The 20410-nt window shown below is 44.5% G+C and overlaps 1 protein-coding gene across 1 annotated transcript in view; it reads left to right on the top strand.

Moving 5' to 3' along the window:
* RIN3 (Ras and Rab interactor 3) overlaps positions 1–20410 on the top strand; it is a 71195-nt gene that overhangs the window by 49580 nt on the left and 1205 nt on the right. The window contains exons 6-9 of the mRNA XM_074868637.1: positions 2268–3749; positions 6189–6497; positions 14626–14757; positions 18467–18630. Coding sequence (XP_074724738.1) covers positions 2268–3749; positions 6189–6497; positions 14626–14757; positions 18467–18630 — 2087 coding nt within the window. The remainder of the gene's footprint in view (positions 1–2267; positions 3750–6188; positions 6498–14625; positions 14758–18466; positions 18631–20410) is intronic.

A 20410-nucleotide genomic window follows, 5' to 3' on the forward strand; every position in this document is an offset into this window, starting at 1 on the left:
CCCTAAGAAAACATGCTGACATGCTTATAAAGCCAAATTAGCCATGGATACTAGCCTAGGCTGCGAGAGGCTAAATGGGCAATTTTATTCTGATGGGAATGGACAGTCTTTTAGTACACATGTGCGCAGCTTATGTTACGTGCCTATGTTATAGAAATGCTTGGTTTGAGGGAGCGGGGGCCAGTGAGGAGTCATCCTGCCCTGCCTGCAGCACTTGCACCCATTGGAGGAACAGGAACAGTCCCTGTCCCTGGAGCAGCTGGCTGTGGCCCAGGGGACCAGGTCGCTGGCAGAGGGAGGCAAGGCCAGCAGTAGGCTCAGGGCACCGAGGGGGAAAGGCAGAGCCCTGCAGAGGGCAGGTCATGGTGGAGGCAGAAAGAAGATGGCTTTTCCAGCAACGGTGTGAGCCAGCTGCTAGCAGGAAGCCATCAAAAGTCACGGCTGCACTGGGGAGCAAAATGGGAAGAAGTGGCCTGTCTTTGGGGATGCAGTGAGCAAAGGAGAGATTTTATCTGAATGTGTTTCACCCCTGAGTTCTGCATTGGCTTTAGTTGAAAAATTTCTTTGCTCTGTTTTGAGTTGTGCTATGACCGTCCTAATTGGAAGTCCCTTTGAGCTTTTCTGGGGTGTTGATTTTTAGGAAGAGACACAGGCTGATGCTGCCCAGGCTCTGGCCAGCTCAGCCCTGTGCCCCCTTTCCTGTGATGGGCTGGGGGCTATGCTGGTGCAGCCAACAGGAGAATGGGGCCCTGGCAAGGCACAGCTGAAGACACCATCCTGTGAGCTGTACCGCATGCTCAGCACCGAGGGTCATCCCACACGTGTGCAGCCCCATCCATCCCCTCTTGGGCCTGGCATGTGATGTTTTTGCAGCAAGACAGGCTTGGCACCAAGCACAGGGCAGGAGTCAGGCGCTGTGTGGCAGCCCTGTTCATGTCCCCTGTAAGCCCACCCAGAAGAGTGTGCTGTCAGTGTCAGCTCTGTGTCAAGGGACCAAGCATGCTGAAATAGTTATTGATTTATCTGCATCCCTGTGTTTCCAGGATTTCACATCTTCCCCTTGTCCCTAAACCTGTAGGCATCTATACAGTCCTCACTCATTGAATACCCTCAGAGGTTTATACCCTTTTCCTTGGTCAGAACACATCGGGTTTGCAGGATCCTGTTTCCTGATGCTTCCAGTAGTGGACCCTGGGTTAGCAGCTGTAAGAGTGATTAAAAGCAATCAGACTGGTAAGGCAAGCAGGTTTGAAAGCTCACCTCTGGGGGAAGGGTAAAAGGTTAAATATGATACTGAATCTATTCAAAAGATGTACAAATGCTTTGTAATTTTTTTAAAACAAGTTACTCAAAGACAAATTCTAGTAAGAGGTTTGTGACATACAGAAATGACTACTTGCATCTGAAACACCATCTTCCTTCCAGTTACAGCTGATGGCACTGAAGTACTTAACTATTCTTTAGTCCATCAGTATACAGCCTTCTCGTGTACACAATCTTTTGCACCATCTTTCCTCTCTTACACCTGCAGGCAAGCAGTCTCAAGGCAAGGTGCAAGAGAGAGTGGGCATGGCTATGGATAATTGTCATCCAGAGCTATAGACTTTAATGGTCATTTTAATCTGTGGAAAGCATTTAAAATCATATGTTTCTGGACTGGTTGTACTGCAAAGCAGGATCAGACCTTTATGTAGAACAGAGTCTGCCACATGAGCTTACTGCATAGAAGAGTCATCTTCATCTGATGTCTCTTGTGTTCCCAGTGCACGTTGGATCCAGGCTGTATATCTCAGCCCTGCACCTTTCCATGGTCAGCAAGGGGGAGACAGAACTCAACTGGGGTCTTCACACCCTCACCTCAGGCACCCACAGCTATTTTCATTTGAAGGGCAGTGATCACTGAACAAGCCATAGACTCCTTTTCACCATCATTGATCATTCCTATTTGTTATTCTACCTTCCTGCTCACACTGCATAGGCTGCACAGCATCAACAGTTTTCACTAGATGAGTATTCTAAAATTGTCAAGAGTGAGCTTTCTGGTGAAGCTTCTGAGCTTGTCCCCTGGTTTGAAACATCTCACACACATAAAACAGGCAACCCTTTCTTCACACTGTTTTGTGCAGAGGTGTGAAAGTCTGTGTACCATTTCTTTTAACAAAAAGTAGGACTTCTACATACCATCAGCAGCTAAAATTCTCTCAGAACATTTTTTCATTCTTCTTTTCTTTCTTTCTTTCTCTTTTTTTTTTTTTTTTTTTGGAAAGATTTCTGGGATTCCTCCTTAAACCACAGAAGAAGAGAGGATTTATTCCACCCTGCAAAAGACTCTGCTTTCAGTACTGCCCAGGCAGACAGTTTAAGATCTACCCAGTGTTTTGCAAGTAGCACAAACCACTGCTCATGTGAAATTGAGCTGTCAATAGGAAATGACAGGCTGTGGTTCGTGAATCCTATTTTTATAGAAGAGTGCAGTAATCCTTTTCCTCCAGATGTACCTCCTCCTAAAAGCCATGCTGTGAGCGCCGATCTCCCCCCTGCCACCATTCTCGCTGAAAGGAGGTCTCCCTGCCGCCCACCTCCACCTCCACCTTCTCACGCTCTAGTTCAAAAATCTTCTCTGAAGCTCCTGCAGGATCCCATGACTGCCTGTGAAAACGAGCTGCTTCTTCAGCCACTAGGAAAGAGCATCAAGGAAATGAAAATTAAGGGCGGTGACAATAAAGAAGAAGAAGGAAAGCAGAGATGCTCAGTCAATGAGCCCTCAGCAGTGAGCCCCAAAAAGGGCTCCCAGCCATCTGTTCCCCCTCGGAGGCGGCTGTGTGAGAGGACCTCGGAGGAGAGCTGTGTGGGTAAGCCTGGAAGTTGTGAAACGCTGAAAGGGGAACGGACAGAAGAAAAACAAGGCACAAGTACAGAGAGCAGAGATAAAAGGTCGCTGTGCAAAAAGGCTGTAGAAATGCCTGGGGAGGTTCCTGAAAGGGCTGTATCACAGTTTCAGGAGACAAAGCCTGAACCTGCAGAGAAGACAGAGGACATGCCTGAGATACAAAGCAATGCCGTTGAGAAAGGAAAGTCACCTCCTATCCCACCACCGAGGAGGAAGAGACTTTCCCAGGTACCAAGGATCCCCAGCTCCTACCAGTCGAAGCAAAGAACAGTGGCAGAGACAGCTTCAGCCACAGCACAGGTTTTGTGCAAGAGCAGCTCAGCTACAGTGGCAAGTGGTGCCACTTGCACACACACCAAGACTGAACCGGGACATGGCTGCAAATCCGTCAGCTCAACCGAACTGAAAGGTTCGCACTCCTCCCTGGAGGGCCCAGGAGGCAGTGCTGTGGCTCAGGCATCAGCATCCGAGCCAGACTCCTACTCCACCAGCAGCACAGAGGATGACCTGGAGATGCTGAGTAGCTCATCCGATAAAAAGACACGCTCCGTGATCTTGGGCAAGGCCAAGAACAGGTTGTCCTTTGTGAGCCTGTCCAATGTCTTCACAGTGTTTTTGTCTAGTGACAGGAAGCTGCAGAAGAAGATAGTGGAGCTGGCACAGGACAAGGATTCGTACTTTGGCAACCTGGTGCAGGACTACAGAGTGTACAGTTTAGAGATGATGGCAAAGCAGAGCTCCAGCACAGAGATGCTACAAGAAATCCGAATGATGATGACACAACTGAAGAGTTACTTAGTGCAGAGCACCGAGTTGAAATCTCTGATAGACCCAGCCTCCTACACTGAGGAACAGTTAGGTAGGTCTGTGCTTTACTAATCCTTGGGCAGGATTTGGGAAGGTGAGGAGGAAGACAGGATTATGCAGACAGAGGTTGTGCTTTACAGAATTATAAACCATCACCTAAAAGCTGAGGGGTGCAAATTGAAGTCTACTCTGTGGTTGCCAGCACATGGAGGAGAAGCTCTAAAAACTGGGAGACCAATGAGGGGGAAAATTCCATTATGAATGTTTTAAAGGGAAGAGTTTAAGCAGCAGAAATGTGTGTTTGTATGTGTGAGAGACATATACATATGTATATATGCATATGCATATACATGCATACAAATATGAGAATATGTGTGTGTTTGTGTACACATGGGCACACACACACAGAGCTGTGTTCACTGGAAACACAAAAGGCCAACTTCCAACTTTTCAGCTGTGTTCCCCATGGCCTTCCATGTCCGCTGCCGCATGCTCTGCAGGGAGGATGGAGAACGCCCTGCATGTGGCAACCAGATCAGGGGTCAGTCACTGTCTCACAAGGAGAAGGGACAAGACTACAATGATGTTGAGTGGCAGGTTGGAGGAATCACTTGATCCTGCTCTGTGCTCCTCAGAGTTCAGAGGCATGAAAGAGCTGCCTGCTGAAAGGCTACTGCTGGCTCCAAAATGGAGCATTGACTCTCTTTGCCACAGACATAGTTTATCTTTGGGGAGGAAAAATAGTGGGTTTGGCTGTTTAGGGGTGTTTTGTTGCTTCTCATTCAATATTCTGTGAGGGAGTAACATGCTACTTCTCTCCTTGCTAAGAAATGGACTGGCCTGTTTAATGTACACTCATGAGGGAATATACAAAGAACTGTAGGATTTTTTGTCCCAGTCAAAGCCGTACAGCCAGAAAAAGCATCCATGCATGTACTCACATGCTCTTTTGATTTAAAACTGTTTCTTGAGGACCTGAGAGACAATGCAGAGCTATTTAGGAGATTCCTACATTAGCCTAAAGCAAGCTGGGAGCTGGAAGACCCCCAGCACAGACCAGGGATTCCACAGGTTCCTGCAGCTCCAGTATTAGGTGGACCCAGCTAAGTGGTGAGCCAGGACCCAGGGGCACTCAGCCGTCAGCCTCAGCAGGCCCTGCTGACTTCTTTCTCACCCAGCAAAGGCTTCACATGATCCTGCAGTCTCCCCAGCAGAACAGACCTGCTGCCAGCCCCTTGCCATAGCTAGGAGAGGGGAGCTACAGTTTTGCTTCTCATGCACCTCATGTAGCATAACCCCTTTCTTCAAGGCCAAGAAGGTGTCAGCATAGAGAAGTCTGTCTTGAATCTTGATTAGGGAAGGTAGAGAGGAGGCAGAAAGAAGAAGTGTCCTTGTTCTGCTTGGTAGAGTTGCATGTGTGCAAGGATCCCCCCACCTTCACACAGCCACGCCTGGTTAGATCTAGCCCTGTTCACTGGCAGTTCCTTAACAGGATGATATGGCCCAGTCAGCCTAGGGAGGACTGTCTTCTCCTGTGGAGGACAGGGATTCCCACCGTGGAAGATTTACCATTTGAATTTGGACTGCTTCAGGCTGACTGATTCTCTGGATTCTTTAAAACAGTTGCATTTTGTATACATAAATGTTACTGCCCTCTGTTTCATTCTTCAGTGTCTGAGGAGATTAACTCTTTTGCCAGTGATCTTTTTGCCTCAGTTCAGGGGTGATGAGAGGATCCCTTGCAGTCCCTCTAGCTCTGCCTCTGGTTTCTAGGAGTCAGACAACAGACTTGCTCACAATCTCTCATGCTTCCTTTTATCTCCTGCTAAATATTAAGCAAATGCTCAACCTACACAGACTATTTCCTCATCCACAGGTGGCGTAAGAGATGACTTAAGTATCAGTAAGTTAGAGTCACTTGAGCAGTAAGGGTGAGAAACTTCTGACCAGAAGTTGGTGTCTGCCCCTGAGCTGGTAGCTACCAGCCCCTTCTCAGTCACTGCGGAGAAAGGGGTGCTTTGAGGATGCAATTAATTTCATCCCAAAATGAATATCTCAAGTCAGAAAGAGATGTCAGAAGGGACATGAGATTAATCCCACCTGGGCATCTGTAAGAGGAGGGCTGTGAAGAGAAGCATAGTTAGGTGAGGTTCCTCATTTTCCCAGAGTTGGCTTTTCTGGTGCCTGACAGTGCTGTGTTGGTCAGCCAGGAGTCAGGTAAATACAGCAGGAACCGCTGGTAGCAGGAGCTCTCCCACAGCTCCAGTGGCAGGGACCACGCATTGATGTTCATCTCAAGCCTATCCAGGACTTCTGGAGGGTGTTGGTAATGAAATGTTTACTTTCTGGGATGTAATTTCTGTTCCTTGCTCACGGCTATGCAGTAGTGCATGAATAACCAGCCACATGCTTCCTTAGGAGTTTTACTTGCACCTGTACTATTGTGTTGATTATTTATCATTGACTTTTGTGTTCTCTATTCTCTATGCAGAAGTGATTGCTGAGACAGCTTTGTACAAATGTGTCCTGAAACCTTTAAAAGAAGCCATTGATTCTTACTTGAAGGAAATCCACAACAAAGACAGATCTTTACAGCAGCTAAAAGAGAACCAACTTGTGATACAAAACACAACTACCACTGACCTAGGCATCACGACCAGTGTGCCTGAAACCGTTGTGCTAGAAAAGATCCTTCACAAGTTCACAACCATGCACAAGGCCTACTCCCCAGAAAAGAAGATTGCCATCTTGCTGAAGTCCTGCAAACTCATCTATGACTCCATGGCTCAGGGAAACCCAGGTACAGCACTCCTACTGAAATGGTATCCCTCACTGGTCCTTCTCCATGTATCAAAGGAACAGCGTTTATGATACAGTTGATGTGGTGTTATTCAAATTGGAGGTAACAGTGATGGTTGGTGTGTTTGGTATCAGCTGTCTACAAGTTGTGTTCAGAGTGGGCAGGTTAATGACTGTGAAGCTCTCTGCACTAGTAACAGGTATAAGGTTAACTTTAAGATCCATAACTCAAAAAAATCAGATGTCTGTAAGTGTGTGTTTTGTGGGTAATGTCCTTTTTGCACAGGTCTTCACATAAATCCTCAGAGCTCTGTCCAAGTTTGTAGCTTAATGGTAAATTGTAGGAATGGGTCTCTGAGAAAAGTCTCATCATTTGGCCTTTACAAAGTTTGCCTAAATTGAGGAGACACAGAATGCTAGTACTGTTTGTTACTAATTCCTAATGCTCCGGGAAATTCCAAAAGTCACTACTACGCTGCTTTGGTGTGAGGAAGTATGTGCTCTGAGTATAAATATAACTTGGGCTTCAGGCCAACCACTAAATGCACAAGTTAAGCACTTGGTCTGCAGACAGGATGCATTTTTGCAGATAGGCCAGGAAGCCCCTTCCTCTAGGAATCTGCCTTGCCAGTTTAAGGGCTTTTATTGTATACTGGTAAGGTGATGACCAGCCATGCATAAACTTGGAGAGAAGCCAGATATTAATTTGCAACAACCTGTGGTTGTTTGAGAACTCACAATCTCCAAAGGTGCTTTTAGCTATTCTGCTTTATTTTGTACTGACAATGGCCTTGGAGCACTGATACAGGAATTGTTGTGTCCCTTCCGAGCCTCACCTCAGGGTCATCCCTTGGACAGTAGCAGCAAGGTTCAGTGACCAATCTAGACACATTAACAGCAGAGCAAAATACCACCCCAGGGCTGAGCCTAAGCTGCAGGGTGGATAGGACCTCTGACTGTCTTCAAGTATTATGAGAAGATTTGGACACATATAGGGGAATTTGCTATAACTTTGCTAAAACAGTTGTGTTAAGTTTGAGAGTAAATTTGGTATAGATCAAAGACTCGCATGCCTCATTAAACCCATGTAGGAGACAGTCTCCTTCCACTGCTGGTGGTACCTTACCTATCTGTTACACCTCAGTTAGCTCAGGGCTGGAAATTCTCTGTTGCAGGAAATGCCATTGTGTCATTTTATGTAACAGAAATTAGGGGTCAGGGAAATAATTAAAAAAACCCCTACATGTTTTAAAAGATTGGCATTCATGAAATCAGAGAATTTCACCGTGGTTTGCTATGCTAACCAAAGTGCTTCATTTCGGCCAGCTCAGCTGTTTTGTCTTGAGTACTACTGCAAGCAGGTTGTAGGTCAGAAGCTGACTTCACACCTGTGTATCCAGTTCCCTCTCCAGTATATATGATCAGTGATGCATATCAGGGCCTGGTCAGAAGAAAACTGGCCTGGCATTAAGGAAATGTACCCCAATGAATTCAGACCAGAGAAAGAGGTTAAGAGGAGGAGAATGCTGTAGTCTGACTCCCAGAGGACAGTGGACTCAGAGAGAAATTGAGTGAAATGTCCAGTAGACCCACTTAGAAGTGAAATGTGTGAAACCTCTTCAACAGAATGAACTGACCCCAGATCACTTTGATTTTCCACCTGGCAAAAACAAACATTCAGCAAACTTTTCTGGCAGGGAATAGCCAGCTGGTGGTGTGCAGAAGAGCGCACTGCAGGCTGCTCAGAGCAGATTTCAGTGGGTGGGAATGCTCCTCCTGCTCTCTGCCCATCGCAAGAGCTGCAGCCCAGGGCCCCTTTTGCTTTCAGCCAGACCTGAGGCAGTGCAGTGCTCTTCGCACAGGAAGAGCAGAGGCCATGCTCAGTTTCCTGTGCAATAGTCTGTTTTTCTTTTAGCTCCTTTTACTCACTGCTGAATTAGAAGGTTCCCTCCTCTTCCAAGACCAGAGCAGGTGGAACACAAAACTAATCATTCTCTCTGCCGCAGGACCAAAATCAGTCTATCTCTGTCAGAAAAACTATCTGTTCAGTAACATGATAACTTTATGTTGTCCCGTTTAATATTCAATTTGGTAGCTCAGGCCAAGTCCACTTTAGACTGATCATAGGATGAGCTGACCTAAGAATATGGTTTCATATCTCAAAGCAAAGTCCAAATACCACCATATCAAGCACCCTGTTTTTTCAGACCCCCATGAAAACACAAGTTTTTTAACATATTGAAACCCATGTACATCAGTCCAGGTTTGTCCAGGGTGTCCAGACAGGTACCAAGTCTTCTTTAAAACTAGGGAAAGGCTAACTCAGGAATATCGGTGGCTGTGGTAGTGCCCATCTTTACACTGCTGAAAGAGTCATGAAATTTTGAAGTCAATCTTGACTGACTCCATGTATATCAGGCCATTTTAAGAAAGGAGGAGTTCTCTGGTTTAGTTGCAATTCATACTACATGACAAAATGTGTCTGAAAAATTGGTTGTGGTTGAATCCCCTGATACTTAGACAATGAACTGAATGGGTCAGACCCTTAGCTGGTTTAAACTAATATTTCACCCTCAAGTTGAAGACAATCAACTTGCAGATTTGATTCATCACAAGGAATCAGGAAAACAAGTTCACAGTCTTTGTCAATACACCCACCTTTCTGCCAACAGACCCCTGAGCACAACTACAAGATATAGATCTATGTTTAATTAGAACTCATCTACAGCTACATCTAGCTGTAGGTGGCCACAGATGGGCATCATGTCTAGATTCTCATTATAGACAATGGGGACTTAGTTGATGGAGTTCAGTTGATTCATCTAGCTAGAGGTATGTGTCTGTTTTAGGGTGAGATGACTCATGATAAACTCCACTGATGATATTGACTATCTCATCACTGGCTATAAAAGGCGTTTAGAGGTACTGGTTCAGATGTTCACATGTACAGTGTAGGCAGTGGTATTAGTAAGTGAATCGTCCCCAAAGGGACAATTATGATAGCATTACAGTGTCTCACTGAACCTTTCCAAGTTCTGTGCAAATTTAAATAACAGCAATGTATGCCTCCAAGAATGTAACCTACAATCCAGAAATGTAACCTGCCTTCTAAAAATACGAGGAGTAGTTAGTAAGAATAATATGCATTAAAAGAATTTTAAAAATAGAGTTTGGAAACCCACTGAACCCCTCCCCTGCAAACTGGCTATACCCATAGGGAGAGTTGGATACATATCTCTTTTATACAGAAGCACTCTAATCTTATGTAGAAAGAACTGCTTATTAGTTATCTTTCAGAAATACCTTTTCTCAGACAAAAAGTCAAAGGCACGTTATGTGATAGGCATAGAACGAGAATCTCTGCTTTTCGCTTTATCAAAAACACAAGTGACACTTGTGAGTGATAAACTAAACAAGATGCAAATCTGCAGTATGTGTGGTGTGTACTGGCAATGGTGAGCCTGGAGCTGCCAGCTCTGTGCTACCTGGGAGCTGCCGCTCTGTTGAAGAGAAATGATGGAAAAGCAAAAGTAGTGGAGCAGTAGGCATTGGTTTATGAAGAAATACTGTGTAAGACAAACAGGCCAAGCTTGGTCAGTCCATGAATGGGGAAAATCAGGCATAGAAAGGCTCTAAACTTAGGTTGGAAGTTTGAAAGATTCAAGAAGAATGAACAGAGGAACAACTTTCTTATGCAACATTTTTAACTTGTGGACTACCTAAGGTTATGAAGCTTCTTTTTTTGAGTATCTTTGAACTGCACAGGGAGTTGGAATATATAGTTCAAAACCAGTTTTGTACTAGTGATGAAGTTGGCTAGGTTGGCTAGGTGATTGGCCCTAAAATATCTGATTTAGTAATTTCTATTGCATAGTTTTGCATGGCTAATGCATAGTGTGCCTTTGGAAGAAGAGGAAATCTAGGATATATATTCCATTGGAATCTTTCTTTTCCCTAGCTTTTAGGATGATGTTTGCCATCTCCCATAGAACTGAGCAGCTGAATAGTAGTTGCCTTGATGCACTACTATATGGCTTTGCAGTTGACAAAGGCATGGACATAAAGCAGTGTGACTTCAGTGGGATAGCTGAGCCTGTGAAAAGGAAATTGGCCTCAAATACTTCAGCAGTCAGTGTAGAACTGATGCTAGAAGTTCCTAAAACTAAGTCAGAGCTATCCCACCACACTGCTCACTTCTGAGAAGGAAAATAAAGTTTTACATAACAGTTTTGCTTTCTTACCTTTAGGAAGAAGATATTTGCATATAAGTTACTATTAATGAAGGCTGATGGACTAGACATTATACATATTTTTTTCTAGCTAGCACAATTGCTACATTTGAATTAAAGAGCCCGTTCAAATTTTTCAAGGGGAACAAATTCCTCTGATCTGTAAAACATGTTTTTGAAATAGATTATGCTGCTTGCAGGTATTAACTCTCTTAATTCAACTGTACCATAAGTCAGACCTTGCTGAAATAGTGTGGGATGGACAAGAGACAGCAAAATGCTAGGGAGTGGAAAGATGGTCACAATCTTTTCTTATGGTCTTGAACAAATCTTAGTTAATCTTTCTGTACCTCAGGTTTCCCAGCTATAAACTGAGGTTAAAATTCATATTTCCTGGAGAGCTGCTGCTAGACATCATTCCAGTGTTTGTAAACTATTAGAGCAAGATGCAGACCATCATCACTGTCAGCTGGTTGTCAGAATATACATAAAGGGAAAAGAAGCATGAATGTGTTTAAATGGGCTGTAATTTCTTTATGGAGGCTTGGGCAGAATTCCAGTTGCTTTAAATCATGTATTTAATTAATATCCATTCCATCCAAGTGCTGCATCCCAGCCAGGAGATGACATTGTATTTGCTTTGCTATAAACATAATAGGATGAGTTTGTGGCAGAAGAGAAGGCTTATTTTAAGCTTCTTACAGATATTTATGAAATAAATGTATCCTGATCCTGCAGGGAAGAGGGGGAAATAAAGCAAGCAAGTCATAGCTGGAGTAGGACACCACCACCTTGAACAAGCAAGCTCAGATCCAGTGTCACTGAGACCACTGGGAGGGTCAGAGCTAGGTTTAACTCTGTCAGCTGCAAACATACCCCTCTGTGAGAGACCACAGATGGAGCTAGACATGCAGGTCTGGGAGCTTGGCTCTGGCCCAGATTGAAAGTGGCACTGAGGAAGCAGCAGCCTGCCAAGAACATCCCTGCTGCAGCCCCTGGATGGATGCTGGTTAGTGCCCTAATGCCTTCCAAGGCACAGGGAGCATGTGGGTTGCAGGATGCTGAGCAGCACCAACCTCTTGGATGTCTTGGTTCACAGGCATTGTTTCATATATCTTTGAACCTCCTGCTTCTGGTCATATTTGAGTTGCTGACAGCACCTATTATCCCCATGGATGGACTGAGATACAGGGCATCTCAGGGCCATACTTGGTCTGATGGCTGTACATGTCTAAGCGAGTCCCTGTGCCTGCTGTGACATCCAAGACCAGGAGAACAAGGGGAGGTTCAGAGTCTTGCCCTCTCAGTCACCTATCCTTGGCTCCATGTGCAGTCAGTGGAGAAAAGCTGTTGCAATGCCTACAAGAAGTAGGAACAATATATATATATACCATGCCTGCCCTGCCCTAGGCAACACATGGAGTCAGAGCTAGATCCCTGAGGATTAGCTTTGCTTTTCTCTTGTTGACACCTACAGCTCCTGCTGACTTCAGCTTTAGCTACAGATGTGGGTATCTAAGAATCAGGCTTCATATTTCCACAAGCGGATTAAAATGATGTCTAGTAATTTATGCAGGTTATGAGCGTACAGCATATGGAAAATGAGTACTCTTTCCATTATTGCAGTCAGACATCCCTACTCTGAGTTTATTAATCAAAAAGAAACTGTGTATCAGATTTTCGCATTTAAGCTATATAAACAGCTGGGAGTTCAATAATATTTCTATGAAAACTTAAAGTAGAGAAGGGTTTATAACAAGGGCTGGTGGGCAGAGCAGCTAAATCAGTTTATAGAAATGAGATAGACAGCAATGAAAAATAATTGACTTGGTGCCTGTTTGTACATACAATCACTTCTCAGGCAATAAAAAATAAATAGATTCTGTAGGAGTTCTTGAAAAGTGTCCTCTAACTTCCATTTCAGTTGACACTGGGAGTTGAAGGCTAGGGACATGGAATTGTTTAGTTCCAAGTTTCTGTTTCCATTCTGCATTGGTTGGTCAGTCTGTTGGCTGGATGGTGAACTCTTCTGGTGACATTTTATTAAAAAAAACCAGCATTTTTTTTTTCCAGTGGATAGGGATTCATGTTGTAAAGGAGCAACTTTCTCTGATGCCCTAGCAGACAGAACATGGATTTGTCATGAAAATGAAATGGTAGGGAAGAGTAAATTCTGCTATTGGTGTTGCACTGGAAATCCCTTGGCCTTCAGGAAATCAGAAGCACCCAATCCATGCCACTGGTCAGTAACTTCTACATGATAAAGTAAAAGTTTTTAAAGAAAGGAAAAAAATGAGCATAGCAAACTCTTTGGTATTTCATCTTCCATTACACTAGTTTTATACAGAACTAACTCTGTTGCGATCTGATTTACTCAGGTCAAAAGGAGAACAAGGCTTTTCTCTATGCAGTTTTTCTAGTACATTTTCATGTCTCAATTGTGTCATCTATTTTTGCTAGACAATATTAAATAGCTGTAACACTAAGCTGCTTGTGTTAAGGTAATATATATGACAGTAATGAATTGGACACTTCACAGAGCTGAAGCTTTCACAGAGACATAAGCCAAGGCAACAACAGACAAAATATCCATCCAGATGTTAATGAAACAATACAGTCCTTTTACAATTTGATTGAAGACCTAAGGCTATGTCATTTAACTAAAGGCAGCCATAATAAGGCAAACAGAATTGAAAGCGTTAATCCAGCTTTCATTAAATAAATTGTCTGTGTTGTGGCGTGTGAGGACTCTGTTAGAAACAGACTGAATTACAGCCCTGACAGTCTCTCATCATCCAACACTTTGTTTTAACTGAATTAACTGTCTGTTCACTAGATATATTACTGGGATTATTTTAAAGCCACACTTTTTCTTCTTTTTTTTTTAAATCAGGGGCTAAGCTCATGTTTATTTGAGGCTTCAGAATAGTATCTTTCTTTGCCAGTGGAGAATCTGCGTCAGCTATGAATGACAAAAAAAGAAAGCTGACTCATGGCAAAGATTTTAAATAAGTCAGTGGGAACAGTTGAGAAATAGGAATTTATGCCCTACCATGGAAGGGCATGTGGACTACGGGCCAAAAATGGCTAGGGCATAATTTCACTGAAGCTATATCAAGGGTAGCTTTGATTCTTTGAGGTGAGGCAAATGGTTCTCAAGTGAGACACACATGGCCCATGAAACCAGCACATGTTGATATGGATGTTTTAAACACAGGAAATTTTGAGCCCATGAGGATCTGTTCCTGTAGCATCTGCTGCACACTAAGTCCAACAACTAGTCTTAAGTCCAGTGTAAAAGGCTTTTTTTTTTTCTCAACTAGACACCATGCCTGGAAAGATGCTTCCTCTTAGATCCTACCTCTTGGGAGACTGTTTTAATTAGGAACATGTAGTGTGATGTTTTGACTTCTGAAGGAACATAAACATGGAAGTTCTCAGTCCTAAAACCCACTGTCTCAAATTCCGTTTTCTGCTCTTTGGTCCCAAACATAGAGCTAACCTATGAGAATAAATACCCCTAATGCATGTAGACCACTTTGTTGCTAATATCAGAGGGCTGAGCTGGTAGCCTTTTCACTTTTCAAGGATCATCCTTTGTCTCGATCCATAAAGTTTAAGTTTCTCTTTCTCCAGTTAATAAAGAATGGCAGTAATGGAGCTCACTAAAAGTTTTCAAGCTCATAGTTTGTGCTTGAAGCAAGTTTACTTACTTTTTAAGTGAACTAAATTTCCCTTTTTCGTCATTTTTTCTTTGCTGGTGCTTTCAAGCTTTAACTTTTCTCATAATGGAAGCTGAAGTCTGCAAAGGACATGCTGGGTGAGAAGCTGTCACTGTTTTGTGGGAACATGTCTTTGTGGTGAGTTTATTAGGACCACTCTGTGTTTCTCTTTGCTCAGGGAAACCATACGGTGCAGATGACTTCCTTCCCGTGCTCATGTATGTGCTGGCCCGCAGCAACTTGACTGAAGTCCTTCTGAATGTGGAGTATATGATGGAGCTCATGGACCCTGCTCTGCAGCTAGGGGAAGGTAGAGTACAGTGTTTGCTCCTGGGATATTCACTTTGGAAATCATGATTTACCTTGCTTCACTGTTTGTGAAAGTGGGGCAGCAAGGTACTAGTTAGGCTTTGTGGATAAGCTTTGGCCAAGCTTTTCAAATCTGAGGCTCTAAAATTATTGTCTAACTGTTTTTAGCAGTCCAGTGCCCTTAGACAACAGCTAGAAAGGCAGGGACCCAGCATAAACAAGAACTGAGTTGCTGGATTAGTAACCTAAACAGAGACATCTAGTGTTCCTGGGCCCAAATGCTGAAAAGTTAAAAGGTCTTTGCCTAAAATTAAACTACTGCTGCAATTCATTGTACAGACACTTCTATTTATTCAAATGAGAAATGAGCACATTTCTTAAACTGCATTGTATGCCTGGGGCCATACATCATTCTCATGATCACTCTACTGTTAAATTTGAGTGAACCCTTTGACAATGTTCTCTGACTATGTCATACCGAGGCAGAGAAAGGAAAGTAGGGTTAGAGAGGAATATTGGGTTTGGATGTGAATGAAGACCTCTGCTATTAGAGGGATAAACACCCCAGGGAACTGTGGGTCTTTAGTTTCTTAAATATAGCTTGGGAAGCAAATGCTACTAACAGTGACAGGGTTACACACTCTGAATTAGGAACACAGATCACTTTTCACCAAGTAGTTACTAAACCAATAAAATGGGGTTTATTTTAGACTTTGTTTTGGTAAGTACCGAGGTTCTAGAAAGGTGTTCTGGATAAACAACAGCAGACTAATTTTATTTACATTAAATGGAGGTATAGGTCTGTAACTAAGAGCATGTCATCCCAGCACAGTGCAGAGGTGGGCAAAAGTAAGTAGTAACAGAATGAGCAGTAGCAACACTACTTATTAGTAGTATTAGTGAGGGGTTTCTGCACAGGCTAATTTTTCTGCTGAAAAGAATTGTTAGCAGAAAAAATGTTATCCTAAGCACAGCATTTTCATAACTAAGCTGATTTTGGTGACTATGCTGCCCACAGGTTCTTCATTTCAAAAGGGCACCCTGCCAGTCTGGTTACTGAAGTCAGCTGCATTGGGGAGCTCAGGCTATGGAAGACAATGCTGGCTGGAAGTCTCTTAAGTCAAAGAAGCAAAGGCTGTGTGAAATATATACACCAGTCAAAGGGGAAAAATTTTGTGAGGGAGTTCCAGGTCAAACTGGCTAGATAACCACATCAGAAAGGAGACTGGGAGTAACTGCAGATACAGGGAATGGGAAAAAAAAGAACATCTCAGTGAAGACAGCTATGAGATTGCAAAGCACAGGGCTAAAACAGGAACTGGCAAACATCAACTTGAGTTAGGCCTTTCAAAGTTAAATGGCAAAAGGTGATTCAAGCACAGAAATAAAAAGGAAAAAAAGAAAGCAGAAGTGAGAAAACTGTGAAATTATGTCAGGTCAATACACAAAATCATTTAAATTTGGCCTCAAAATCAAAAATTTACTTTGAATGAATTTTGTAACAACAGTGACATTGACTACTGGGGCAAAGACAAGGACAGATGATGCAGAATGACTGTATGGAAATGAAGATACTGGAAAGTGGAAGAAAAATTATTTCTTAAAGAAGATGTAATGAATTTCTGTCATGAGAGACTGGGAGATCTTCCTCCCTGGATTATGAGGGAAGGGAGACACCAGGTTGTGGGTCCCACCGCAGGCACCCAGACTCTTCCAGAGCAGGAGAAATACTGAACGACATAAAAGGGAGGGTAATAACTATATTTAATAGGGGAAAAGTGGCACTTGCAGGCTTGTTAGCCTGTCCTCAGCAGCATTTTGTGGGAGATAGTAAAGAAAAAGAGTGATTTTGGTGTATGTGGGCCTATGTAGCTGTAGGACATTCCTCATTGGATCCATCTGAGTACGGAAAGTCAAATGGCAATGTCTTGATCTCTCTTATGCTACACCAAACTTTAACGGTGCTCTAAAAATACTGCTTTTAAATAAAATGCTGTCTTAGCCACCACTTACGCAACCAGCCGCAATGACCGTGAAGCTCATCAGAACCTGAGGAAGGGCTACAAAACCTCAGGCGGGCTGGTGCGACGTTTGGGTGATGTGGAAGTGCCATCTAGAGGCAACTGCAATTATTACAAAACTTATTAAAAACAGGGAGCTGTGCCCAGCTGATGGGCAATTTTTATTTCTCCCTGTTTTCCTGGCTGTGCCCAGCTGATGGGCAATTTTTATTTCTCCCTATTTTCCTGGCGTCCGAGGTGAGGGGAGCAGGATCAGGGAATTGTACAGAGGCCAGGGTGATGGACTTGGCCCAGCATGGGGGCTTGCAGACGACGTGGGCGCCACCAGCCCCTGCCGAGGCCTGGCCCCTCGCCCCGCTTCAGGCCAGACATACTCTCACCTGGAGGCCCAGGGGACGCGTCCTCATCCCCACTGCCGCTGGGACACTGCACTGCTGTGTCAAGCAGCTCTGCAAGATGACTCTTTCCATCTGGTCAGAGGAGACCCTGGCCCGAGCCTCTCACTCATCAACAGATCTGAGCCCAGGAGGCAGCTGGAAAAAGTACTTTTAATTAACCCAGCTCTGGGGCCATGTCCTGACATGAGGCTGCCCCACAACCAAAGCAACAACTTCCTCATATTCAACTCTGCCCTTTTATCAGGGCTTATCTTCATCTCTGCTGATGAAGCCTGCTCTTATCAAGGTCCAGCTGCTTCCCTGGCTGCTTCAATTGTTGTTTACTACCTGCTACAGCCCACACCACAGCAGTCAGGGAGTTTCTGATGGAAAAGGGCTAGCTGCAGACTTTTACTGCTTTATCCCCTATTTTTCTGCTTTATCAAGATTTATCCCACAACTCTAAACAGTCTAGAAATTACTCTCAGCCAAACACTTGGGCTCCCTGTGTAGTCAATAGAGATGGAAGGAGGAGAGGGTGACTTGTCCTTGCAGGTCTAAGACAGCCTTCAACAGCACTGAGCCCATAGGGGACCCAGGCTCTAAATGTTGTCAACTGTATCCTGGACTGCATCAAAAGAAGTGTGGCCAGCAGGTCGAGGAAGGTGATTCTCCCCCTCTACTCTGGTCTGGTGAGACCCCACCTGGAGTACTGTGTTTAGCTCTGGGGCCCTCAGCACAGGAAAGACATGGACCTGTTGGAGCAGGTCCAGACGAGGGCCACAAAAATGATCAGAGGGCTGGAACACCTCTCCTATGAGGAAAGGCTGAGAGAGTTGGGGTTGTTCAGCCTGGAGAAGAGAAGGCTCCAGGGACACCTTATTGTGGCCTTTCAATATATAAAGACAGAGAAAGGCTTTTTACCAAGTCCTGTGGTGATAGGACAAAGGGAAATGGCTTTAAACTGAAAGGGGGTAAATTTATATTGGTTATAAGAATGGTTTGGATTTGTTTGTGAAAGCAGTTTTTGTAGTAGTTTGCCTTCAGTCAGTGTTTATTCCTAGGGCAACTACAACCTTAGCGGTCTGGGCAGTGACGTTGCTGTGGAGCAGAAAGGGGTGGAGGACGCTGTGGTCATTAGTTCTTTTTTCTCTTGGGTTAACTCCAGACACCCTTGCACTCCCTGCAGCAAGGCACTGACAGTGCAAATGTTAGACAGATGCCACTGCACAGGCACAAGCAGGCAGGATGGAAGCGGAAATGAGTGGCCCATGCAGGTGTGATGTTCATACAAGACCTTCTTCTTTCACAGGCTCTTATTATTTAACCACCACCTATGGGGCCCTGGAGCACATCAAGAACTACGACAAAATCACCGTCACACGGCAGCTGAGCATGGAGGTGCAGGACTCCATTCACCGCTGGGAGCGACGGAGGACGCTGAACAAGGCCCGGGCTTCCCGCTCATCAGTGCAGGTAGCTGGCATTACTTTCTAGGGAAAAAGCCTGGAAAATGAACATGCTCTTTCCATACTTACTAATTTTGAATATGATAATTATTTTAAAACGAAATTAACTCAAATCATTGTTAAAAAACAAGAGTACATACAATACAGGATTTCCAAATCTAAAAAAACCACACCTCATTTCAAATTTCCCTGGGGCCTGAGGAGATCCTGGTCTAAGCTGAGGAGACATGAGCAGGCTACTCAGGGGTGGTTCCTAGGTGGCATAAAGCTGTAGGAGGACCTGAGGCATCCCAAGGGCCAGTCAGACAAGTGCCTTCCAGAGCCTGGCTTCTCCTGTCCGACAGTGGGACAGACCCAACAACGGCTGGCTAGCTTTGAAGCCCATGCTGTGTGTGGCCCGGTGAAGACCTCCCCATGCCCCAGTGGGACAGGGTCCCAGGAGGGATGAGAGCTCTGGGCCTCCAGCCATGGTGAGTCTGGGTGCAGGACCGGGCAGTTGGGATGCCCTGCCGGCCCCATGTCCTGTGATCAAATTGTCACCCACAGGGAGGCAGCAAAGGCCACGTCTCAGGTTCTGTAAAGCCTTCACAGTGCAAAACTGAAAATTGTGAATGCCGAGGGGAATGCAGGGGGAAAGTCTGAGGGGTAGACACAGTCCACATAGCCCTGTGAAAGCATGGGGTTTAATATGCTTCCCATATTGCAGTCAAAACAGTCCCTGATGATCTCAGAACCTGTCAATGGTGGCTGAGACGCATCAAATACCCATCCAGCCCCAAGTGCTGCTCTGGCAGCAGCTCATAGCAAGTACCTAGCTTGGAGCGTAATAGCTGGGCAAGCAAATGCCACATTTTCCCAGAAGATTCCCACTGCCTCCAGCAGTGTAAGGGCCGTTTTCCATTCATCTGAATGAGTGGTAATATCAGAGACATGTGAGCCCATCCTGGCGGAGGTAAACAGCCCGCTGAGGTGTTCGGCATGCCCCTGCACACCCTCTGGCTGCCTTACTCATCTGCAGTGATACTCCATAAATGCAGTTTGGAAACCCATAGTCCAAATGTTTGGCAAATATCACTTCTGCTGGGGAACCTTAGTATTTTCTCACCAAAAAGGCTGGGGATTTTTTTAAACTTCACAAATACAAATTAAACACGCAGGTTCCACTATGGCCAAAGGTCCTCTAGATTCTGTTCCTCATAAATTTGCCAAGGGGAAAGTCACCCCAACAGTTGTTACTGCCTGAAACAGGATACAAGTAAATCAGCCTTCTCAGGATAACTTCTGGTGTATCCTTACTGATGGAAGAAGTTTGGAGGACACGCTCTCAAGGTGCTGTTTGGGTGATTTTGGAGTTACAAGGGTCAGCATACTGCCAGCCCTTTCCTGTTTCTGTGAAACAGGGGGTTTTCAGGCCAGATCTCTGCGGTTTTTGATTTGTTACTCTGGTCTGTTACTTCTTTGCATCCTATTTCTTTAGAAGCTGTAGAAAGGTGGAAGAAGGAACTGTTGCACGTTGTTCACTAAGGATATTCACCAAAATCAGAAAAAAGCTTTCACTTGTTATCTTTACAGGGCTAATTATTCAGTTAAGTGTTATTAAGTATTTGTTGATTCAGAGCTTGTTCGTCAGAGGGGAGAAAAGAGAGAATAACTAGGGCATTGGAGAATGGTTGGGGGACATTTGGGAGCATTTAGGACCTCCAGGCAGCTGGAGCTTTGGGGCTGAATTTTACCTCCTTTACTAAGTCACTGTGTTAACTGCAAGATCTATCCTCATGTTTCTCTTC

This window comes from Strix uralensis, chromosome 4 (genome assembly GCF_047716275.1).
Source record: "Strix uralensis isolate ZFMK-TIS-50842 chromosome 4, bStrUra1, whole genome shotgun sequence".
In the NCBI taxonomy this organism is placed as follows: domain Eukaryota; kingdom Metazoa; phylum Chordata; class Aves; order Strigiformes; family Strigidae; genus Strix; species Strix uralensis.